Consider the following 26,070-nt stretch of genomic DNA (forward strand, 5'->3'; position numbering starts at 1 on the left):
GCTTTCCCCATCCTTCCATCCGTGTTCACAGGGTTGCTATACATCAGGGATTTTCTGGATATTGTTGTTGTTGTTTAGTCATTTAGTTGTGTCCGCCTCTTCGTGACCCCATGGACCAGAGCACACCAGGCCCTCCTGTCTTCCACTGCCTCCCGCAGTTTGGTCAAACTCATGCTGGTAGCTTTGAGAACACTGTCCCACCATCTTGTCCTCTGTCGTCCCCTTCTCCTTGCGCCCTCCATCTTTCCCAACATCAGGGTATTTTCCAGGGAGTCTTCTCTTCTCATGAGGTGGCCAAAGTATTGGAGCCTCAGCTTCAGGATCTGTCCTTCCAGTGAGCACTCAGGGCTGATTTCCTTCAGAATGGAGAGGTTTGATCTTCTTGCAGTCCATGGGACTCTCCAGAGTCTCCTCCAGCACCATAATTCAAAAGCATCCATTCTTCGGCGATCGGCCTTCTTTATGGTCCAGCTCTCACTTCCATACATCACTACTGGGAAAAGCATAGCTTTAACTATACGGACCTTTGTCGGCAATGTGATGTCTCTACTTTTTAAGATGCTGTCTAGGTTTGTCATTGCTTTTCTCCCAAGAAGCAGGTGTCTTTTAATTTAGGTCACAGCATTCCAAAAAATATGAGGGAATTGTTTTTGTACACTACTGCGAACATGAAAATATTGATAGCTATGAACTTTGAAGGGTGACAAAGTACCGACAAAATTGGATTGGCAAAATAAATCGTTGGGGTATGCAGAACTGGCTACACTAACAGAAAGATTGAGAGACCGCACCACACGGAACAAACTTTTAAATTAAAAAAATGGAGTATGTATCAAAACTATCTTAAGGACTATTGTAACAGCATGAAATCTGTGGCAGCTCTAGAATAACTTCCGTGATACACTGGATGAGTACCATGAAAGAGAATATATACGAATATAATGAATAACAAGACTGAAATAAAATGTGCGATAGGATAAATAATGTTTAGAAGCATGAGGGGTTGACTGGAAGTCGTTGGATCTTTGAGAAGAATATGATACAATATATTCTAAAACAATCTAATTTGGTTGCCATCCCTGTTTCCTGTGGCAGTGAGTTCCACAGTTTAAACATGCGCTGCATGGAGAAGGACTTTATTTTATCTGTTCTAATGCTGGCGAGAATAACCCAGGAACATCTGGGGCCCTCAAGTTGAAGTTAAAGGACTGTCACTTGGAAGATGAAGAGAGCTTGCTTTCTCTTGCTCTGGAGGGTAGGACTCGAACCCATGGCTTCAAGTTACGAGAAAGGGACTAAACATCAGAAAGAACTTTATGACAGTGAGAGCCATTTGACAGTGGAACTCTCCTTCTTTGGAGGTTTTTAAGCAGTGCCAACAAAGGTCCGTATAGTTCAAGCTCTGGTTTTCCCAGTAATGATGTATGGAAGTGAGAGCTGGACCATCAAGAAGGCACAAGAAGAGGGGACGGCAGAGGACGAGATGGTGGGACAGTGTTCTTGAAGCGACCAATATGAGATTGACCATAAAGAAGGCTGATCGCCGAAGAATGGATGCTTTTGAATTCTGGTGCTGGAGGAGATTCTTGAGAGTCCCATGGACTGCAAGAAGATCAAACCTCTCCATTTTGAAGAAAATCAGCCCTGAGTGCTCACTGGAAGGACAGATCCTGAAGCTGAGGCTCCAAGACTTTGGCCACCTCATGAGAAGAGAAGACTCCCTGGAAAAGACCCTGATGTTGGGAAAGATGGAGGGCACAAGGAGAAGTGGACAACCGAGGACGAGATGGTGGGACAGTGTTGTCGAAGCTACCAGCATGAGTCTGACCAAACTGTGGGAGGCAGTGGAAGACAGGAGTGCCTGGCATGCTCTGGTCCAGGGGGTCACGAAGAGGCGGACACGACTAAATGACTAAACAACAACAACAACATGATTCTAACACTCACTAGGCAATGTTGGGTCAGAGGGACTAATGGTTTGATTCTGCGTCAAGCAGCTTCCATAAGAGTCGTCCCAACTGTGTCCTGTTTGATTTATTTATTTTATTGGGTTTTGGGAAGGTTCCTGCTGTAATATGCGTCTTGCTGGGTTTTCCCACTGAAGACTTGCTGCCGGCTCTCAAGCCTGCATAATATTTGAGAAATGAAGAAGTCAGAACCAGTTAGAGATCCCTCAAACGTCTCCTCCTTCGGAGAGGACAGACGCCCCCCAAAAAGTGCCGCTGGGGTACACAACCGCCTCTCCCTCAACCCGCTCTTTGCAAATAAAGCGTTGCTAAATTCCACTCGGCCAGTTTCTGTCTCGGAGGCCTTTGCACGATTCCACTCTTGTCAGTTTGGGTCTCCGTCACTTTTTTGGCGAGAGAATTCAGTCTCCCTCTCGTGCGCACTCTGTGGGTGGAATGCGTTCTGTTCCCCAGGATGCAGTGCAAAAGTCAACATGCCCCCCAGTGCCAAATCGGGGGGCGGGGAAAGCCCATGGAATAGGTCGGACAGTTGCAAACAAGGAAGGAAGAATCGGAACAAAAGTCTGAGACCGTATTCTGCACTGAGAGCCAGTGGTCGTGCAGTGGTTAGAGGGTCCCGCTGTATGAGATATATATGAGAATAGACGAATAAAAAAATAAATTAAGATAATTTGGAGTATGCACGAAAGGATGGAAATAAATGTAAAAAAACTGCAGAAAGAGCGGGGAGTCAAAGTATCAAATGTTAGAGTTATGTTTGAATAATTGTTGTAATGTATATAAATGAAAATTACAATTAGTATTATTTTTTGAAAAAAGAAGTTCCCTTGTATTGTTAATGTCCTTCTATTATTCCTTGATGGCCGTAGCTCAGCCACATGAATTCCTTTGCAGTTTGCATTCTCCTTTCATATCAAAAATCACCCAAACACAAGCATTTATTACCGTATTTTTCGCTCCATAAATGGCACTTTTTTCTTCCTAAAAAGTAAGGGGAAATATCTGTGCATCTTATGGAGCGAAGGTGTGGTCCCTGGAGCTGAATTGCCCAGGGGAGAAAAGCAGATCATGCTTTTTTTTTTGAAAGAGGGAAGTGGGTGTTGAAACAAAGCCACCGATCGTTTGCCAATCGGGGAGAGAGATAAGGGACGCTAGAGATAAAGGAGGCTGCCTGGGAGGGGGGAGGTAAAAACAGTGAACTTGCAAAGGGGGGAAACAGGAAGACTAAAGCAATAAGGAGAGAAATTAGAAGAAAAGGAGGAGCAAAAAACTGCTCCAGCTAAGGAAAGGACACTAAGGCAAACAAGAGGGAAGGGAGTGTTGAAAGGAAACAGCTGATTGGTGAGATCAGGAGAGAGTTAAGGGATGCTAGAGATAAAGGAGGCTGCCTGGGAGTGGGGAGGTAAAAGCCCATGGATCCTCAGGATTTTTGCATTGGGTCACCCCAAATTCACCATCAGATCACACAGCATGTCCATGGCTACAGCCTGCACCAAAAAAATCATGCCCCCACTGTTTCCTGGGGCTGCAATGGTGCAAAAATGTGGTTACAATGCACGGATCCACATGGTTCCTCAGGATTTTTGCATTGGGTCACCCCAAATTCACCATCAGATCCTCCTCCAAAAGCTAGGTGTGTCTTATGGTCAGGTGCATCTTATGGAGCAAAAAAAACGGTGGTTTCCAGGGTTTACCCTGAATCTATAACAATATGTGATCTGACACCCACACCCATTCCTTGTCTCCGTTTGAGCTGGGCTGCCTTACTCATCTCTTTATCAAAGCACTACTAAACCGTTCTGGATTTACCGCAAGCTGCCGGGAAAAGTTGCAGGAGCTGTTTCTCCGACGCTGATGTTGTGCCAGCCAAACACAGGCCTGCCAGAAGATTTGTCCCACGGACTCTAAAAATAGTGACGTATTCTAAACAAACCCCAGGAGCCTCGGATCAGAATGGGGAAATCGCGGCCGTGCGCATTACGCAGGATTAAGGAGAAGGTGTGTCACCTACTGAACTCTTCATCCCGGCTCATCCCGGCAGCGATGGGTCCGGACCTCCCTTTGGGTCGAATGACATGGAGAATTCAGCTGGCTAGGGCAAAATGCCTTACAGCGGACGCCCGGGTTGCGAACGTGATCCATGCAGGAAGCACGTTCGCAACCCACAGCGCCCGCAACCCGCAGCGCCGCGTCTGCGCATGCGCGGTTGCGATTCAGCGCTTCTGCGCATGCGCAAAGTGCAATTTAGTGCTTCTGTGCATGTATGGGTTGCGATTCAGCGCTTCTGCGCATGCGCAAGTGCTGAAGCCCAGAAGTAACCTGTTCTGGCACTACTGGGTTCAGCGCGGTGCGCAACCCGAAATCATGCAACCCGAATCATCTGTAACCCAAGGTATGACTGTACTGGGCTACCCAAGAAATACAGGCAATGACGCTATCGGAAGTTTACAGCATGTTATTCCAACAACAACAACAACAACAACAACAACTATTATTATTATTATTATTATTATTATTATTATTATTATTATTAATACCCCGACCATCTGGCTGGGCTTCCCCAGCCACTCTGGGCGGCTTCCAAAAAAATATTAAAATACTGTAATACATCAAACATTAAAAGTTTCCCTAAATAGGGCTGCCTTCAGATGTCTTCTAAAAGTCTGGTAGTTGTTTTTCTCTTTGACATCTGGTGGGAGGGCGTTCCACAGAGCGGGCGCCACCACCAAGAAGGCCCTCTGCCTGGTTCCCTGTAGCTTGGCTTCTCGCAGTGAGGGAACCACCAGAAAGCGCTCGGCGCTGGACCTCAGTGTCCGGGTAGAACAATGATTGACAGGTGGTACTTGACTCCGAGTAGGCTTGCTAAGATGTGTAAGACTGAATCAGATACAGTAGTACCTTGGTTCTCAAATAGTTTTATGTGGGGCTACCTTTGAAGGTAAGGGACGCAGGTGGCGCTGTGGGTTAAACCACAGATTCTAGGACTTGCCAATTAGAAGGTCAGTGGTTCGAATCCCTGCGATGGAGTGAGCTCCTGTTGCTCGGTCCCTGCTCCTGCCAACCTAGCAGTTCGAAAGCATGTCAAAAGTGCAAGTAGATAAATAGGTACCACTCTGGCGGGAAGGTAAACGGCGTTTCTGTGCGCTGCTCTGGTTCGCCAGAAGCGGTTTAGTCATGCTGGCCACATGACCTGGAAGCTGTACGCCGGCTCCCTCGGCCAATAAAGCGAGATGAGCGCCGCAACCCCAGAGTCGGCCACGACTGGACCTAATGGTCAGGGGTCCCTTTACCTTTACCTTTAAGTTAGCCAAAATGTATAGAACAAGTACAAATACCTGCTGGAAATGTAAAGAAAAAGAAGGTACCTTTTATCATATGTAGTGGCCGCGTAAGGTAATAAAAGCGTTCTGGGAGATGATATCTAATGAAATGAAGAAAATGTTTAGAATAACTTTTGTTTAAAAAGAACCAGGAGCTTTTTTATTATGAATTGTAGGTACCGACATTCCAAAGGAACAGAAAAGACTCTTTATGTAGGCGACAACAGCATCAGAGATGCTACCAGCCCCGAGATGAAAATAAGATGGACTACGCCGAAATGGCAAACCTGACTGGAAAGCTCAGGAACCAAGAGGACAAAAACTTTAAAAAAAGAATGGGGACAATTCATAATTGATTTATGAGACCACTGCAAGCAGATGAAAACATTAGCAGGATTTTAAACTCACTTGTAATGTAACAAATACTACGGATAAGATGGAAGGATATAAAACACAGAATATGGAATAATATGCAGTTGTAAATGTTGACAAATGGAGAGGATGGTGGGGGAAGTATCGAGATTTTGAGTAATCTCTACATATGGATATGTATTTGGATGGTTCTAAATTTTTATTTGTAGACTCAAATAAAAATGATTTAAAAAAAAGAAAGACTGTGGTTGTTTCTTGAGTCTCGTTGGGGGGAAACACAGGGTATAAGTAAATAAATATATACCGTATTTTTCGCCCCATAGGGCGCACTGGCCCATAGGGCGCACCTAGATTTTTTGGGGGGAAATAAAGGAAAAAAATTATTTTCCCCCCCAGGCGCAGGGCTGGGGTAGGGGAAGCCCGAGCTTCCCCCGACCCCAGCCCCCAGAACAGGCTGCTATCCGCAAGCCATGGGAGAGCTGCGCGACTTCATGCCAGGCTCCCACGGCTTGCGGATAGCTTCCTGAAGCCTGGAGAGCGAGAGGGGTCGGTGCGCACCGACCCCTCTCGCTCTCCAGGCTTCAGCGAAAGCCTGCATTCGCCCCATAGGACGCGCACACATTTCCCCTTCATTTTTGGAGGGGGGAAAGTGCGTCCTATAGGGCGAAAAATACGGTAATAATATTAACAACTACGAAAGCAGCCGCTATGGACTTTCTGTCCTGAAATTTCCCAACCTTCAGTTTCATCGGACACCCACAACTTTTAATGCTATGAGGGCGGGAGAAAATGTGCGTGTGCATGTTAGTAGTTGTTATAGATATATTCTTTTTGTGTGTTTATCTTTGTGCATGTGTGCATTTATTTTTATAATGGAAAGCAAAACAAACAAGGAGGGGGAAGATATCGCTGTCATAAAAATGCAAATTAAAAACTATAAGGCTTTCAAGCCCGGCGCCTGGGACCATAGCAAGTCTTTTTCACTTGAAAAGATCTTTGTTCACGACTCTTAAGTCAGCATCCATGACTGGGGTTTGGATCTCGCAATTTGGTTTGGAAAAAGAGATCGCTTTGTGTCTGGCTCCCAGAGCCGAAATCTCACATATCAGAGCAAAGCGCAGAAAACTCATCGCAGTGATTTCGGGCTGAACGGGAATGAAAGAACAGAGATAATGAAGGCTAAAGTTATGTTAACCAGGGGCACCAAACCTCAAAAGCACCCAATTAAGGAACGAGAAATAATAATTTTAAAAAATCATTAAAGCAGCCTTGAATGCCAGCCTAGATGTTCTGGACTACAACTTCCAGCAGCCCTGTAAGGGGTACAATGCTATGATCCTTTGAATATTTACTTATGCCCCCAGCAAGATACATTTATTGCTCCAAGGTCAAACCTAGACAGCATCTTAAAAAGCAGAGACATCACCTTGCCAACAAAGGTCCGTATAGTTAAAGCTCTGGTTTTCCGAGTACAGTGGTACCTCGGGTTACATACACTTCAGGTTACATACTCTGCTAACCCAGAAATAGTGCTTCAGGTTAAGAACTTTGCTTCAGGATGAGAACAGAAATCGTGCTCCGGCAGCGCGGCAGCAGCAGGAGGCCCCATTAGCTAAAGTGGTGCTTCAGGTTAAGAACAGTTTCAGGTTAAGTACGGACCTCCGGAACGAAGTAAGTACTTAACCCGAAGTACCACTGTAGTGATGTATGGAAGTGAGTGCTGGACCATAAAGAAGGCTGATCTCCGGAGAATGAATGCTTTTGAATTCTGGTGCTGGAGGAGACTCTTGAGAGTCCCACGGACTGCAAGAAGATCAAACCTCTCCATTCTGAAGGAAATCAGCCCTGAGTGCTCACTGGAAGGACAGATCCTGAAGCTGAGGCTTCAATATTTTGGCCACCTTATGAGAAGAGAAGACTCCCAGGAAAAGACCCTGATGCTGGGAAAGATGGAGGGCACAAGGAGAAGGGGACGACAGAGGACGAGATGGTTGGATATTGTTCTCGAAGCTACCAGCATGAGTTTGACCAAACTGTGGGAGGCAGTGGAAGACAGGAGGGCCTGGTGTGCTCTGGTCCAGGGGGTCACGAAGAGTCAGACACGACTAAATGACTAAACAACAACAAAAGGGACCCCTGACCATTAGGTCCAGTCGTGGCCGACTCTGGGGTTGCGGCGCTCATCTTGCTTTATTGGCCGAGGGAGCCGGCGTACAGCTTCTGGGTCATGTGGCCAGCATGACTAAGCCGCTTCTGGCGAACCAGAGCAGCGCACCGAAATGCCGTTTACCTTCCCGCCGGAGCGGTACCTATTTATCTACTTGCTTTTGAACTGCTAGGTTGGCAGGAGCAGGGACTGAGCAACGGCAGCTCATCCCGTCGCAGGGATTTGAACCGCCGACCTTCTGATCGGCAAGCCCTAGGCTCTGTGGTTTAACCCACAGCACCACCTGCGTCCCATGAACCTTACCCTAAACGTGCCAGATGATGGTCAAATCCCACCCACAAAATACCGCTTGTTTCCACGTAACTCTTTGGAAACTCTGGTTCCATTTCTGACTTTGGACTGAGCAGGGATGTTGTGGGGGCTTTGGCAGGCAGACCTTCCCGTACCTTCTGCCTGGGAACTGCCACCCCAGCAAGTTCTCCTGGGCCTCTGGCTCCCTCCTGTCCCTGCAAAAATGGAGACTTGCTGACTCCGGCGTTTGGCGGCCGGGCTGGCGCTGGGGGGGCACCTAGCCTGGCTCTGTGAGGCTTTAGCTAGAGAGGGCATTACAAAAGAGATTCCTCCCATTATTCGCACCCCACACACACACCGAGCCTTCGACAAAGGGGCTCTGGCGTATTGTTTTAAAAGCATTCAGCCAGCGAATGAACGTGAATATCTGAACGTTGGGCACGTCGATGTTGTGTTTAGGATGCAATGCGCAGAGATACCTGCTCCCTTCCAGCTACTGGATAAATAATCACAAACCCTCCAAAAACATTTCTCCGATGGAAATAGGGACGTTCTATTCAATACTTTCTTGGGCTCCATGATCACTGCTAATGGTGACAGCAGTCACGAAATTAAAAGACGCCTGCTCCTTGGGAGAAAAGCAATGACCAACCTAGACAGCATCTTAAAAAGCAGAGACATCACCTTGCCGACAAAGGTCCACATAGTTAAGGCTATGGTTTTCCCAGTAGTGATGTATGGAAGTGAGAGCTGGACCATAAAGAAGGCTGATCGCCGAAGAATGGATGCTTTTGAATTATGGTGCTGGAGGAGACTCTTGAGAGTCCCCTGGACTGCAAGGAGATCAAACCTCTCCATTCTGAAGGAAATCAGCCCTGAGTGCTCACTGGAAGGACAGATCCTGAAGCTGAGGCTCCAAGACTTTGGCCACCTCATGAGAAGAGAAGACTCCCTGGAAAAGACCCTGATGTTGGGAAAGATGGGGGACGACAGAGGACGAGATGGTGGGACAGTGTTCTCGAAGCTAGCAGCATGAGTTTGACCAAACTGCGGGAGGCAGTGGAAGACAGGAGTGCCTGGAGTGCTCTGGTCCAGGGGTTCAAGAAGAGTCGGACATGACTAAATGACTAAACAACAACAACATTCAATAATAATAATAATAATAATAATAATAATAATAATAATACCCCACCCGTCTGACTGGGTTACCCCAGCCACTCTGAGCAGCTCCCAACATATATAAAAACATAATAAAACATTAAACAGCTTCCCTATGCAGGGCTGCTTTCATGTGTCTTCTAAAGGTTTTATAGGTATTTATCTCCTTGGCTTGGGGGTCGCATAACTCCACACCCTCCAAAATTCCTCTGATGAAAATAGGGGCAGCCTAGGGGCAGTTCTTCACGTTTTATACTGTATTTTAAGTTGTTTTTTGTTGCATCAATTGTTTTAGATATGTTGTTAGCCGCCCTGAGCCCAGTTTTCTGAACAGGGAAGGGCGGGGTATAAATAACAATTTATTATTTATTATATAAAATCAAACCAAAAGCAATAACCCAATAACACACACATACCCCCAAAAAGCCAGTTTAAAACTTCTCTATACAAGGCTGCCTTCAGATGTCTTCTAAAAATCACCTGGCTTTTCCACATTGGTTTCCGGGCAGGAGGTGACCACGGTGTAGATTTGCCAAGCGTGCCTTCCTCTTAGCACCTTTCTCCCTTGCGTCCTGAGTTCGAGTGTCTTCAAAGCCCATGACACCTTTGGCAAAGGCTGTTTTTCAACTGGAGCGCTCACAGGCCAGTGTTTCCCAGTTGTCAGTGTTTATACTACATTTTTTAAGACTTGCCTTGAGAGAGTCTTTAAACCTGTTTTGTTGACCACCAGCATTACGCTTTCCATTTTTAAGTTTGGAATAGAGCAGTTGCTTTGGAAGATAATCAGGCATCCACACAACATGACCAGTTCAACGAAATTGATGTTGAAGAATCATCGCTTTGACACCAGTGATCTTTGCTTCTTCCAGTACACTGGTACTAGAGTTTGCCCGTCTTCCCAAGTGATGTGTAAAAATTTTCGGAGACACTGTTGATGGACTCTTTCCCATGATTCTACGAACCACGTGTAAGTGGAATCATGCAAGTGAAATGTGTGCAGGCGCAGCCGTGTTTTCCTAATTAAACAATTAAACCCCTGTGTCAGTAATATCCCAAAGGCAACACAACGACCAAGTACAACAATGCGATGTCAATATAAACTCTTTATATAATCTATACAGAACACTGAACCACTTCCTTAGCAATTGTAGTTCATACAGTTCCATTCACCCTATAGATGGGTTTTTGAAGAATTTCTGTATCCTTCTGCTGTGCTGAAGAAGAATTCCACGAAACAGTGGGAATATCCGGAATCACTGTTCACCACGTCTGTTTGCGGACCACTTCGGCAGCGTTGGACGTCATAAAACAAAGCTTTACAGCTTATTTTCACCAGATAAGAATCTGACCAATTGCTTCTTTCAGAGACTTGCATAGTCTACAAAGACTTTCAGAGACCTATAAGACTTATGTTTATTTGTGTCAGAGCTTGCTCCAGGTCCCAGCTCACAGAGGACCAACGCTAGCGGGTAGTAGTGTACAAAAGTCTTTATTGAGGTACAGTTTCCATTTTCAAGCTGCAGCGCGCAGCTCTACGTCTAGAAGCTAGACCGGCGAAGCTCCATCTGAGTCTCCACCCCCTGTACACCAGTTTAAGACTCTAACCTTACTCCACCTCTTCCGTCTCTCCTTTCTCCTCTGGGTCCTTCTACCCCCCGGGGTCCCCTCCTTCCTGGACTCTTCTGACGCTGACGCTGACCCCCCTGACTCTTCTCCCTCCTTTCGGCGGGCTTTGGGACCTGGCTCCCTATCCGGGCTGCCAACTGCGCCGCCCTCCTGTACATTTGAACTTGGCACATGCGCCCAGTCTCCAACCTTCCTCTTGACCGTTTCCTCGCTCTCCGATGGAGGCGTGGCCAATCCTGACTCATGTCCTCCCGCTGGCGGTGAGCCGCCTGCTCCCGATACCTGGGACTCCTTCCCCCTACTGCGCTCTGGTGGGGAAGCTGGTCCTGATTTCCAACTGCTGCTCTCTGAGTCCCCTCTGGCCCCTTCTTCCTGGGGTGTCCCCCTAGGCACCCCCCGTGCTCTGACCATGGGAGCCCCTTTCTGTGAATCTTCCGATTCGCTGGAAAGACTCAGAGACCTCGGACCGCTGTCATCGCTAACATTTCCTTCGGATTCCTCCCCCTCGCTCTCTATTTCCTCCCTTTCCTGTGCCTCTGCTCCTGAGCCCCTGACAATTTGGCTCTATGTTTTCAAGAGAATCCATCAAGAGTGCACATTTTGTGACTTTCAGAGATTTAGAAGATTTTTGTTTATTTGATTTTGCAGAGAGTGCATATTTCATATACCGTATTTTTTGCTCTATAAGACTCACTTTTTCCCTCCTAAAAAGTAAGGGGAAATGTGTGTGCGTCTTATGGAGCGAATGCAGGCTGCGCAGCTATCCCAGAAGCCAGAACAGCAAGAGGGATTGCTGCTTTCACTGCGCAGCGATCCCTCCTGCTGTTCTGGCTTCTGAGATTCAGAATATATTTCTTCTTGTTTTCCTCCTCCAAAAACTACGTGCGTCTTGTGGTCTGGTGCGTCTTATAGAGCGAAAAATACGGCATTTCATATTGTTCAATGTTCCGTGCAGATTATATAAAGAGTTTATATTGACATCGCGTTGTTGTACTTGGCCATCGTGTTGCCTTTTGGATATTACTAGCGTTTTGCTAATTGGCTGGGAGACAGCAAGTTCTGCATCGCAGCTCTGCGAAGGAAACAGCGGCAGGCTTTTATTTCATTTCATCTCGGCGCCGCAAGCTTAGCGTTCAGCAAAAGGGCCTTGAACTTCCTCGAGGGGGTGAGCGCTCGTCTCCTCTGCCCACCGCCAGCTCCTGACGCTTGCGACTTTGGTTATTTCGGTATCTCCCGACTCCAAGGCCGGGGGCTGCACATGCGTGCGGCGCATGAGTGCAAGGCTGAAGCCTCTCTGCTTGGAGAGCGTTTCGTTCATTATTCAGAGGCTGCTTCTTGCCAAAGGATTTAATGCAAGGAGGGGAGGCGGCTGGGCGGACAAGGCTTCTTGGCAATGTGCCCTTTTGCCCAGGTGAAAAACAAAAGCAGGCCCAGGCCACATCTGTAACATGCGTTTTCTTACGCCGCTTTAAACAGCCACGCTTCCCCCAAAGAATCATGGGATTGAAGAGCTGGAATGGGACCCTGGGGGGTCATCCAGACCAACCCCCTGCAGTGCAGGGATGTAGTTCATTGAGGGTGCCGAGAGCACTTTTGTTTTTTGTTTTAAAAAAAATTATTTATGCTTTTCAGGTTTATACATTTCAATAATTTTGCAGCCCTTTTAATGTTTCAAAACTTGACTTCCTTCCCCCTCTTCCTGCAGTTCCTTAAATTAATTTTTAATATCTTCTGCATATCCAAATTCATTTAATTTACTCGTTTATTCATCTTCTTCAAATATATACAGTGGTGCAGGTCTCCCAGGTCCTAGTCCTAGTCCGACGCTCTAACCACTACCCCACACTCAGGGCCGGATTTAGGTTTGATGAGGCCATTAGCTACTGAAGGTAATGGGGCCCTTTCGATGTCCGGCTGTCCTTTGTCAACAACCAATTGTTGCTGTTTTTTGTGTTGAATAAATGCTATATGGTAATTTACGGACCTCATAGGTATCTCAAGCCATTTGCACATGTTGCCTTGCAATCAGTCCATGCAGAATTTAGGCACCCTATATATAGAAAGGAGAAAACCAGTGATATTTTAGGGAGCAGGCTAGCAGGCGGGGCCCCTGACTTATATCATAGGAGCCTACAGAACACAAAGCCCAGTTTCTGTTTATAGGTTTTATTTTATTTGTTTTTTATCTTTTTATTTTGGAAATGTACATCCCTTTTTTTCCCCTTTAAATTTTTTTTGGGGGGGGGGCTAAGCTATAGCTTATGGGACACGGGTGGCGCTGTGGGTTAAACCACAGAGCCTAGGACTTGCCGATCAGAAGGTCGGCGGTTCGAATCCCCACGACGGGGTGAGCTCCCGTTGCTCGGTCCCTGCTCCTGCCCACCTAGCAGTTCGAAGGCACATCAGTGCAAGTAGATAAATAGGTACCGCTCCGGCGGGAAGGTAAACGGTGCTGCTCTGGTTCGCCAGAAGCGGCTTAGTCATGCTGGCCACATGACCCGGAAGCTGTACGCCGGCTCCCTTGGCCAATAAAGCGAGATGAGCGCCGCAACCCCAGAGTCGGCCACGACTGGACCTAATGGTCAGGGGTCCCTTTACCTTTACTAAGTAATTGACAGGGACTGGCACTGTGCTCCCGTTGCTCGGTCCCTGCTCCTGCCAACCTAGCAGTTTGAAAGCACGTCAAAGTGCAAGTAGATAAATAGGTACCGCTCCGGCGGGAAGGTAAATGGCGTTTCCGTGCGCTGCTATAGCTTGTTTAGCTTATACGTAAATCCGGCACAGCGCCACACTGTTTCCATGAATAGACAAGAGGCAGGTAACACTGACGACCTCCACCTTCTTGCATTTCATTCATATCTAACAATCGTCCCTGCAGGATTCAGCCGAGGTTTTGTATGCCCAAGGCAGACGCCAACTGTGCACAGCACTAATTGGCCAGGTCCTGTGACATCACGGACTCCCCCCCTTTCCCCTCCATCCCGGGAGCACATTTGTGTTTCTCTTTCGCCGTGCGTTTCAAACGAGGCACCCAGCAGACATTAAATTAAATCTAACTTCCAAGTGGAGTTTAATTTAATTTTGCAAAAGACGTTTTGAGGCAGACAGCTCGTTTGACACATGGCGGGGGGCGGGGGAGGCGAACAATAGAATGACTCAGTCTGCTTTCGGTTTTGCTGATGTCAAGATCATTCCAAAAGGGGTGGGGGGAGATCTGGGAGGGTGGATGGAGCCCTGAAAGGAGGAAGGGTGGGGAGAAAATTATGGGGTGTATTTTATTGTTAAAGTTATTGCTCTATGTACCCTTAAGATATTCATTTACCTGGAAGCGACCCCCCCCCCCCTTTGAACTGAACGGGACTTATTTCTGAGTAGATGCTTTTGGGTTCGCACTGTTAGATTCCTGAATGAGACGTTCCACCCCTTTTTTATTTATCAATAATAATAATAATAATAATAATTTATTTATACCCCGCCCATCTGGCTGGGTTTCCCCAGCCACTCTGGGCAGCTTCCAAAAAATATTAAAATACTGTAATACATCAAACATTAAAAGCTTCCCTAAACAGGGCTGCCTTCAGATGTCTTCTAAAAGTTTGGTAGCTATTCTTCTCTTTGACATCTGGTGGGAGGGCGTTCCACAGGGCGGGTGCCACCACCGAGAAGGCCCTCTGCCTGCTTCCCTGTAACTTGGCTTCTCGCAGGGAGGGAACAGCCAGAAGGCCCTCGGAGATGGACCTCCGTGTCCGGTAGAACGATGGGGGTGGAGACGCTCCTTCAGATATATTATTATTATTATTATTATTATTATTATTATTATTATTATTATTATTATTATTATGTCTCTGCAGCTAGCACCATCCTCATGCTTGCAAATGGGTGACCCACACTGTGCACCTAAAACACATCCACACATACTTTTAAACCCCTTGGCTTGCCCCCCCAAGGAATCCTGGGAATTGTAGTTTCCCACTCACAGAGCTACACTTTGCAGTACAGTGGTACCTCTGGATGCGAACGAGATCCGTTCCGGAGCCCTGTTCGCATCCAGAAGTGAACGCAACCCGCGTCCGTGTGTCTGCGCGGGTCGCGATTTGCCGCTTCTGCGCATGCGCGAGCGGAGAAACCCGGAAGTAACGCGCTCCGTTACTTCAACTCGAGGTATGACTGTACCGCTAACAAACTACAGTTCTCGGGGGGGGGGGGGAGCAAAGTGCTGTAAATGCGCGTTGGTTGTGCTGTGGATCTGCCCAGAGGATAAGGTCCCTGGCCCGAGGACCTTACAATCTAAAAAGCTCAACACAGCGGAAATAAGAAGAGAAAAAGGAAGGAGAAGTTGATCAAAAGAGAAGCAATACCTGGCTGTTTTCAGCGACAGTTGCGGATCTTTTCAGACAGCCCTTTGCAATGGCCTGATGGGATGGTATTATTTTGGGGTGATGTATGGAAGTGAGAGCTGGACCATAAAGAAGGCTGTTTGCCGAAGAATGGATGCTTTTGAATTCTGGTGCTGGAGGAGACACTTGAGAGTCCCATGGACTGCAAGAAGATCAAACCTCTCCATTCTGAAGGAAATCAGCCCGGAGTGCTCACTGGAAGGACAGATCCTGAAGCTGAGGCTCCAAGACTTGGGCCACTGCATGAGAAGAGAAGACTCCCTGGAAAAGACCCTGATGCTGGGAAAGATGGAGGGCGCAAGGAGAAGGGGACGACAGAGGACGAGATGGCTGGACAGTGTTCTCGAAGCTACCCGCATGAGTTTGACCAAACTGCGGGAGGCAGTGGAGGACAGGAGTGCCTGGTGTGCTCTGGTCCAGGGGGTCACAAAGAGTCGGACACGACTAAACAACTAAACCACAACATTGTCTGGTAACCCCCATAAGAACTGAGGGAAAGGAGGGAGATACAGAACGCCGGAATAGGGGGGAGCAGAGGTTCAGCTGTAGCGGCTCAGGAGTAAAGTTGCCAACGTATGTGTTTGTGTGTGTAAGAGGAGAGCTTCTGCTTCTCAATCTTCTCCCCCCCCCCTCAAAAAAACACAGGTAGAATTTTTATTCTGTGAAGACTGCACTGCATATCCAAGCCAGGAAAATGACCTGCTGTTAGATGTCTAGACACCTTCTATGTACTTCTCAAAAAGCATAGGAGCCTTGCCAGGAAAAAATTTGATAATGTTGGCAACCCTCCTTGGACATCGGTGAAGATTTGGGGAGAAAGAGAAGCTTTATCTCTGAAACAGAAAAACCAGCCTGGCAGAAAGGAACGGTTTCATACGAATGTCGGACGCTGCCTTATGCAGACTCGGACTATTGGTTCAGCTAGCTCAGTGAAGTCCACGCACAGGCCGGCAGCCTCTCTGCAGGGTTTCAGGCAGCCCTCAATTGAAATGCCAGAGACTGTACCTTCGCCATGCAAAACAGGGACGTGGGTGGCACTGTGGGTTAAACCACAGAGCCTAGGATCTGCCAATCAGAAGGTCAGCGGTTCAAATCCCAGTGACGGGGTGAGCTCCCGTTGCTTGGTCCCTGCTCCTGCCAGCCTAGCAGTTCGAAAGCACATCAAAGTGCAAGTAGATAAATAGTTACCAAAGTGGCGGGAAGGTAAACGGCGTTTCCGTGCTCTGCTCTGGTTCGCCAGAAGCGGCTTAGTCATGCTGGCCACATGACCCGGAAGCTGTACGCCGGCTCCCTCGGCCAGTAAAGCGAGATGAGCGCCACAACCCCAGAGTCGGCCATGACTGGACCTAACGGTCAGGGGTCCCTTTACCTTTACCATGCAAAACAGATGTCCTATCGCTGATCTATGGCCTTTTGCCATTCCAAGGGGGCTGCCTTACACAACATCGAGCTCAATATTGTCCGCAGCAGCTCCCCAAGGGTCACAAGGGGGAGTCTTTCCCAGGTCTCCCTTGAGATTTAAAAGGAGAACTCAGACATGCTTGTGGTGGGTGTGTCCAGAGGCAGAAGTGGGTGTGGTCAGTGGCAGAAGTGGGTCTGTCCAGTGGCAGAAGTGGGTGTGTCCAGAGGGGAAGTGGGTGTGGTCAGTGGCAGGAGTGAGTCTGTCCAGTGGCAGAAGTGGGTGTGTCCAGAGGCAAAAGTGGGTGTGGACAGTGGCAAAAGTGGGCGTGTCCAGTGGGAAAGTGGGTGTGGCCAGTGGCAGAAGTGGGTGTGGCCAGAGGCTGAAGTGGGTGTGTCCAGAGGCCGAAGTGGGTGTGTCCAGAGGCCGAAGTGGGTGTGTCCAGAGGCCGAAGTGGGTGTGTCCAGAGGCCGAAGTGGGTGTGTACAGAGACGAAAAGTGGGTGGGGTCAGGGTTAGAAGTGGGCGTGTCCTGAAACAAAAGTAGGCAAAGCAATGGGTGTTGCATTTCATAAAATCATAGAATTTCAGAATTGGAAGGGACCCTAAGGATCGTCTAATCCAGGGGTGGGCAACCCAAGGCCAGTGGGCCGGATGCAGCCCAATCGCCTTCTCAATCCGGCCTCCAGGAATCAGCATGTTTTTACATGAGTAGAATGTGTCCTTTTTAAAAAAAACGCATCTCTGGGTTATTTGTAGGGCATAGGAATTCGTTCATTCCCCCAAAAAAATATTGTCCGGCCCCCCACAAGGTCTGAGGGACGGTGGACCAGCCCACAGCTGAGAAAGCTTGTTGACCCTTGGTCTAATCCAATATTCATTCTTGCAATGAAGGAATATGCAACTGTCCCATCCAGGGATCGAACCTGCAACCGTGGCCTTATCAGCACCATGCCCTAACCAACTGAGCTATCCTTTGTATATTTCAGCCATACAGAAATCAGAGGTTTCGACAGCCACATGCGCACCCCTCTGACATCTCTCCACCCAGGAAGGCAAGACGAATTCTCAGATTTCAAGAACCCATTCCAGACAGGTAAAATTGTTCACAGAGCAGAGCAGGTGAGAGGCATGGCCTGGAAAGAGGGGCTGGTGGTGTGTGTGGGGAGCCCCAAGGGTCAGTAAAAGGGGCCTGAAGGATCATGTTTGGGTCCCAGTCCTGAGTAGTCCCAGAGTCCAACAGGGGCTCCCCAGAGAGAGGACTTTCCCATCAGTGAAGCTCCTGTGTGAGTGCCTGGAGACGGTTGGAGGATGGATGGCGGCCAACAGATTGAGGTTGAATCCTGACAATACAGGAGTACTGTTCTTGGGGGACAGGAGGCGGGTAGCTGTGGGGGATTCCCTGGTCCTGAATGGGGTAACTGTGCCCCTGAAGGACCAGCTGCGCAGCCTGGGAGTCATTTTGGACTCACAGCTGTCCATGGAGGCGCAGGTCAATTCTGTGTCCAGGGCAACTGTCTACCAGCTCCATCTGCTACGCAGGATGAGACCTTGTCTGCCCGCAGACTGTCTCGCCAGAGTGGTGCATGCTCTGGTTATCTCCTGCTTGGACTACTGCAATGCGCTCTGTGTGGGGCTACCTTTGAAGGTGACCCAGAAACTGCAATTAATCCAGAATGTGGCAGCTAGGCTGGTGACTGGGGGTAGCCGCCGGGACCGCATAACACCGGTTCTGAGAGATCTGCATTGGCTCCCAGTACGTTTCCAAGCACAATTCAAAGCGTTAGTGCTGACCTTTAAAGCCCTAAACGGCCTCGGTCCTGTATACCCAAAGGAGCGTCTCCACCCCCATCATTCTGCCCGGACGCTGAGGTCCAGCTCCGAGGGCCTTCTGGCGGTTCCCTCATTGCGAGAAGTTTGGTTACAGGGAACCAGACAGAGGGCCTTCTCGGTAGTGGCAACCGCCCTGTGGAACACCCTCCCTTCAGATGTGAAGGAAATAAGCAGCTATCTTCTCTTTAAAAGATATCTGAAGGCAGCCCTGTTTAGGGAAGTTTTTAATATTTAATGCTGTATTGTTTTTAACACTTGATTGGAAGCCGCCCAGAGTGGCTGGGGAAACTCAGCCAGATGGGCGGGGTATAAATAATAAATTATTATTATTATTATTATTATTATTATTATTATTATTATTATCATCATCATCATCATCATCATCACCTGGTACCAGAAATGCTTTGATTTGGAAAGACCAGGAACCAGAACCTTGACATTCCCAATGCAAAGCCTCCGGTCCCTGCCCAAACTTTGCCAGCCTTGGATACTAATAATAATAATAATAATAATAATTTATTATTTGTACCCCGCCCATCTGGCTGGGTTTCCCCAGCCACTCTGGGCGGCTTCCACAGAGACCAAAAATACACTAAAATGTCACCCATTAAAAACTTCCCTGAACAGGGCTGCCTTAAGATGTCTTCTGAATGTCAGGTAGTTGTTTATCACTTTGACATCTGAAGGGAGGGCGTTCCACAGGACGGGTGCCACTACCGAGAAGGCCCTCTGCCTGGTTCCCTGTAGCTTTGCTTCTCGCAATGAGGGAACCGCCAGAAGGCCCTCAGCGCTGGACCTCAGCGTCCGGGCAGAATGATGGGGGACAGCTTTAAGGAGCTGTGGGCAGGGATGGAGGCACTTCCTTCTGCAAGCCAGGTACACAGTTACAAACGAATACAGGAAGCCTCACTCAGACCAGGCGAAGATGCTTTTGTAAGTAAAAATGTGCCAAACCCAAACACACGCTTCTCTTCCTTCTCCTGCCTGCTGCCCAATAAAATTTTAAAGACGAGCCCCCGAGAATTTAGCAAGTTTCTGGCCGCATAGCCACACCCCTTTCTTTTTCCTGAAGGCACAAATTTCGGGATCCACTCATTCCACTTCCTGAGAGAGCTCAGTACCAGGAAGACGACCGAACGTGGTTATCCGAATCCCAGTTATTTGACGCGGGGAAGGGCTGTAACAAAATGGGGCAGAGCGTCTCTTTTGAACACGGAAAGTTCAGCCTCCAGTTCTGTGCGGCTGCCATAAAACTTAGGGAACAAGCTGTGCTATCAAAATGATTCAGGTTTTAAATGATAATTTTAGGTTATATTTTAGTGATCCAGATTTAACTGCCGCTATATCTGAATTGTATGGGACGTGGGTGGCGCTGTGGGTTAAACCACAGAGCCTAGGACTTGCTGATCAGAAGGTCGGCGGTTCGAATCCCCGCCACGGGGTGAGCTCCCGTTGCTCGGTCCCTGCTCCTGCCAACCTAGCAGTTCGAAAGCACACTAGTGCAAGTAGATAAATAGGTACCGCTCCCGCGGGAACCGCGCAGAGGGCCTTCTCGGTGGTGGCGCCCACCCTGTGGAACGCCCTCCTTTCAGATGTGAAGAAAATTAGTAGCTATGTTATCTTTAAAAGATATCTGAAGGCAGCGTTTCCGTGCGCTGCTCTGGTTCACCAGAAGCGGCTTAGTCATGCTGGCCACATGACCCGGAAGCTGTACGCCGGCTCCCTCGGCCAATAAAGCGAGATGAGCGCCACAACCGCAGAGTCGGCCACGACTGGACCTAATGGTCAGGGGTCCCTTTACCTTTACCTATACCTGAATTGTCTCTGTTATACCCAATTGCAATTCAATGTATTCCTGTTGTGTTTTCTGATTTTCCCGATATTGTAAGTGACCCGGAACTGGTCTGTGACCGTAATAATAAAATCCATTTGTTCAACCTCCAGTGGCATCTCTGGGTAGATATGGGGAATTTCCCCTGCCCCAAACTCTGCCAGTCAGTGTCGACAATTATGAGCTAGATCGACCGGCGATTCTGACTCAGTTTAAGACTGCTGCCAATGAATGTTCCTATCTCTGCATACAGAAACATTGCAAGGAGGAAGATCAGAGGCGGGTGGGAGGAGACGGTTAAAAAAATATGCAGCTCATTCACATTAAAGTTGCTAAAACCGGCGATTTCCTGCAGGTGTGACCCAGCGCAGATGAACCCAGAAAGACTTACTCGCGTAGAAACCTGCTTATCGCATAAGCTTTCTATCCCCTTCATAGCTTTTTGTTCTCCAGTTCTATCGTATTAAAGTGGGATTTATTGCTGAGTAAGGATGCAGAGACGATTGGCGGGGGGGGGGGGTGTCAGTGTCTTGCCTTTGCTCTTGTTAGACCGAGTTATTTAGAAGGACAATGTCCCGCCGTATGGCAAGGTCTTGGGGCAAGTCATAGTATTACGCAGCAGAAAAAGAGGCAATGTTCTCTGTGTCTGGCCTAATCTAAGGGGAAACCCCAATGACCTGATATTCCCCCCCACCAATCCCTGCAGCCCTTAAACTCTTATCCAGATTCTGGGTTATGGGGACGAAGGGGCGCCATAACCCTTAGGCCACTCTGCCAATCATCCCAGAGGTTGGGGCAAAGAGAAAACCAATCGTCCTTAATTTGCATGGATTAAAATATATATATTTAAGTTGGGTTTAGCAGAGGCATCATTGCATGGGTTTTTTTTTAAGGGGGGAGTAGATTTGGGGGCAAAGGCTGACAAGCTGCGAAGGCCCTTCCTTGGACGCGTCACACATTATATTGCAAGGAACAAAGCTCTGCATTTTAAAAAAAGCATTTGTTGTGGTTCGTTTTTTTTCTCCCGCATCCAGCAGGCAACCCGCAGGTTCTGCCCCACATAACCGACACGGGTCAAGCTAGCCAACCACCCGTAGAAAGATTTGCGCTTTCGAGCCGCACGTCGACTTCATGGGCCCATTTTACAGTTCGGAACAATAAGCCCCGATGGGCGGAACGAGTGAGTCGGCTGAAAATACTGGTGGCTCCAAAGGGATGGATTAGCAGCAGCCTGAGCAGGGGGGTGGGGTCTCTCGCCCCCCCCAAATGGCACCCAGGGGTGTCAAAAAGGTGCTGGCACACCTGGAAATTACCTCCCCTTCTTTTGGGGGGGTTCGTCTGTGCAAACAAGGATGCCGCCGGGAGAACGTCATTGCCATGAAGGGTTTTTAAGAGCTACTCTGTGGGGCAGTGTAAGGGATGTGATGTCTGACTGTGGGGTCGCTTAGGATTAGACAGGGCAGTGATGCGCAGTGGGTAGAGCAGCAGGGTCTCCTTCCCACCCACCCAGAGAGCGAAGGACAGAGTGGCAGCTGCCTCGCTTCCCTACCTCTCAGCCGAGCTTGGGAAAGTTACTATGCCCCCCCCAAAATGCAAACACAGATCAAGTCCCCCCCCCCGGGTCTCTGCCCCCCCTGGAGCTATGACTAGATCGCCCAAAACAAAGAAGGGGAAAACTTTTCAGAGCGACCCACAATCTGTGCATGGGGGGAAAGTCCTTTGCTTTGCCCCCCCCCCAAAGAAAAGAGAGGTCAGCCTTAGGGAAGGGGCCTTCTAAGCCCCATATCTTTTGGAGCTTGGGGGTTGAGGATAAGGGAGAAGGGCCTTTAGGGAGGGAGGGGCGCGTTAAGAATGGGAGGGGGAAAAGGAGAGTCTCCTTGCTTTCTCTACATCCAGCCGCACACACCTTCCGAGAAAGAACCCAGGCGTCCTCCATGCTCTGCCCCTCATCAGACCTGCCCCCCCCAAAAAACTGCTCTGCCCCACATCCAGGCAGCCTAACCAGCCACCATCCGATCAGAGAAGACATTCTCCGCCCCTCCCGCCCCCCAAAACTGCCCCTGCGTTTCCCAACCTGCCATTCCTGCTTCCATCTCCCCACCCCCGCCCCCCTCTTTGTGCCTTGCTTACATTGCCCCCCCCCCACACAAAAAAACCCTCCTTCCCTCCTCCGCCCCCCACCACGCCGCCGCCTTTGGCCAACTCAGCAGTGCGCCTTTGGAGATGGAGAAGGGAAGAGAAACCTCAGCACTCACCTGTCTCAGGTGTCCTCAGGACGCCTGGGTCCTTGGCCCGCGTGGCCTCCTGGCTCTTGAGGGCTTCTCCGGGCATGGTGTGGCATCCAGCGGGGTTTGGGGGGGGGGGCGTGAAGTGGTCTTGAGGGGGGGGGGAGTTGGCAGGCAAGGAGGCTGGATGGAGAGAGATGGAGAGAGATGCGGAGAAGGGACCAGGCGCTTCTGATGCGCTCTGCAGGCTGGAGGGAGGATGAGGTGGGATGGAGCCTGCGCCGTAGAGGGAGGGGGGGGGACCTGGGAGAATCCAGCTCAGAGGTGGGGAGGGGGGAGAGGGAGGCTGGACCAGGCTGCTGCTACTGCTGCTCCCCCCTCGCTGCCTGAACAGCTCTGTCATCCTCAATGATGTCAGCAGCAGCAGAGGCAGCAGCAGCTCCCTCTATAGCAGGGAGGGTGTGGAGATTGTGGAAGTCGAGGGCGCCTGGTACTGCAGAAAAGACAGAGAGAGGCAGGCCAAGCCAGGCAGGGCAAACAAGAAGGCCCTGATCCCTCCAGGGCAGTTGCACCAGCCTGGCAGGGAGCAAGAGCCTCTGATCTCTCTCTCTCTCCATCCTCCCTCGTCCAGCCAAAATCCAGTTTCTGGAAGCCACAGGAAAGGAGAGTTTTGCTCTTCTAGGCAGGTTTGTGGGTGCCCCGTCGTGGGCATTGGCCAGGCGAGGGCAGGATAGGGCCCCCCCCCCCCGGCCTGATCCAGCAGGTTAATAATAATGACAACAACAACAACAACAACAACAATATTAATAATAATGTATTATTTATACCCCGCCCATCTGGCTGGGCTTCCCCAGCCACTCTGGGCGGCCTCCAACAGAACACCAAAATACAAATTTACAGACTACTTCAAAAGTATTTGTGAAGATCAGACGACGTTTGTAGGTTTGCAAGAGGTTTTGTGAGGAATATTATTGGAAGTATTGCAAAAATATGGAGAAGGGGAAGGATGATTTGTTAAGAGGCAATATAAAGTTAAGAAATGCATAAGAAGTGGTTAAAACGGTGGATCATCAGAGGTGCTGGTGGAAGTCTAAAAAGATTGTATACGGTAAGTGATAAGTTTTGTGGTACATTTTATAATTTTTATGTTAAAATCAATAAAAAAAAATTTTAAAAGTTTGCTGACCCCTGAACTAGATGACCCTCCAGCTCAACAAGTCTGTGATTCTGCAATGATGTTGTTGTTTAGTCGTTTAGTCGTGTCCAACTCTTCGTGACCCCATGGACCAGAGCACGCCAGGCACCTCTGTCCTCCACTACTTCCCACAGTTTGGTCAAACTCATGCTGGTAACCTCGAAAACACTATCCAACCATCTCGTCCTCTGTCGTCCCCTTCTCCTTGTGCCCTCCATCTTTCCCAACATCAGGGTCTTCTCCAGGGAGTCTTCTCTTCTCATGAGGTGGCCAAAGTACTGGAGCCTCAGCTTCACGATCTGTCCTTCCAGTGAGCACTCAGGGCTGATTTCCTTCAGAATGGAGAGGTTTGATCTTCTTGCAGTCCATGGGACTCTCAAGAGTCTTCTCTTCTCCAGCACCATCTGCAATGATAGTGCATGATAGATAGAGGTTTGTGTGTGCATCTTAGGTGCCAAAGGCCAGGACAAAAGCTACATTTCATCGAGGACCACATTGGAAGCCCCGAACAATGCAGAGGACATCTGTACATCTGTAATCTGTACATTTTAGGGGCTTGTAATTTCCATAATTTGCATATCCTCTTTATGATCCTGGCAGAGGCCACATGGCAGTTCGTTGCAATGTTGCCGCAACAAACATGCTACCCCCCCCCCCACCTCTTTCTCTCTGGATATTGTTACCTTCAGCTGCGAAAAAATGATCTCTTGATCCATAAACTAGGGCAGCTCAGACATAATAAATGGGTATGCCTTTTATAAACTCGCCTCTCTGTTTTGTTCCTTTGGCAATGGACCAGGAACATTTTCGAAACTTAATGCTGCAAGGATGGATCTGAGAAAGAAAGAAGGAAGGAAGGAAGGAAGGAAAGAAAGAAAGAAAGAAAGAAAGAAAGAAAGAAAGAAAGAAAGAAAGAAAGAAAGATTATAGGTCAGTAAAAATTATGTTTATTTGCTGTGGGGAAGGGGGAGGGTTAGAGCTGTGGGGACCTTAGGGCTAATTCTCCCCTCCCCCTTTTCCTCAATATGAGATTACCCTGACCATTAGGTCCTGTCATGGGCGACTCTGGGGTTGCGGCGCTCATCTCGCTTTATTGGCCGAGGGAGCCGGCGTACAGCTTCCGGGTCATGTGGCCAGCATGACTAAGCCACTTCTGGCGAACCAGAGCAGCGCACGGAAACGCCGTTTACCTTCCCGCCGGAGCGGTACCTATTTATCTACTTGCACTTGATGTGCTTTCGAACTGCTAGGTGGGCAGGAGCAGGGACCGAACAACGGGAGCTCACCCCGTCGTGGGGATTCGAACCGCCGACCTTCTGATCAGGAAGTCCTAGGCTCTGTGGTTTAACCCACAGCACCACCCGTGTCCCCAATACAAGATTAATGGTGAGCAAAATACCAACTACTCAAAATCTGATTCAAGGCTGTATTTTCAGCCTTGAGGACTTGCAGATTTTCTGAAGAACTAAGTCTGCAACAGCAAATTCCGTGAATGTGGTATCTGATTGCACAATTTTTGCACGCAAAATTGCATGCGCACTTACCAGTCACACATAAAAATCCCAACGGGAGGAGTAAGGATGTGGAATCATCTTTTTCTGGAGTGTCTGGAGGCGGTTGGAGGATGGATGGCGGCTAACAGATTGAGGTTGAATCCTGACAAGACAGAAGTATTGTTTTGTGGGGTCAGGGGATGGGCAGGTCCTGAATGGGGTAACTGTGCCCCTGAAGGACCAGGTGCGCAGCCTGGGAGTCATTCTGGACTCATGGCTGTCTATGGAGGCGCAGGTCAATTCTGTATCCAGAGCAGCTGTTCATCAGCTCCATCTGGTACGCAGGATGAGACCTTGTCTGCCTGCGGACTGTCTCGCCAGAGTGGTGCATGCTCTGGTTATCTCCCGCTTGGACTACTGCAATGCGCTCTATGTGGGGCTACCTTTGAAGTTGACCCAGAAACTGCAACTAATCCAGAATGCGGCAGCTAGACTGGTGACTGGGAGCGGCCGCCGAGACCATATAACACCGGTCTTGAAAGACCTACATTGGCTCCCAGTACGTTTCCGAGCACAATTCAAAGTGTTGGTGCTGACCTTTAACGGCCTCGGTCCAGTACATCTGAAGGAGCGTCTCCACCCCCATCGTTCTGCCCGGACACTGAGGTCCAGCTCCGAGGGCCTTCTGGCGGTTCCCTCCCTGCGAGAAGCCAAGTTACTAGGAACCAGGCAGAGGGCCTTCTCGGTGGTGGCTCCCGCCCTGTGGAACACCCTCCAACCAGTTGTCAAAGGAAAAA

At 48.9% G+C, this 26,070-nt stretch overlaps 1 protein-coding gene across 1 annotated transcript in view; it reads right to left on the reverse strand.

Moving 5' to 3' along the window:
- LOC114607435 (uncharacterized) overlaps positions 1-22,908 on the reverse strand; it is a 68,153-nt gene extending 45,245 nt beyond the window's left edge. The window contains exon 1 of the mRNA XM_077936637.1: positions 22,616-22,908. Within this exon, the coding sequence (XP_077792763.1) occupies positions 22,616-22,691 (76 nt within the window). The 5' untranslated portion in view covers positions 22,692-22,908. The remainder of the gene's footprint in view (positions 1-22,615) is intronic.
- Between the last annotated feature and the right edge of the window lie 3,162 nt (positions 22,909-26,070).

This window comes from Podarcis muralis, chromosome 12 (genome assembly GCF_964188315.1).
Source record: "Podarcis muralis chromosome 12, rPodMur119.hap1.1, whole genome shotgun sequence".
Taxonomy (NCBI): Eukaryota; Metazoa; Chordata; class Lepidosauria; order Squamata; family Lacertidae; genus Podarcis; species Podarcis muralis.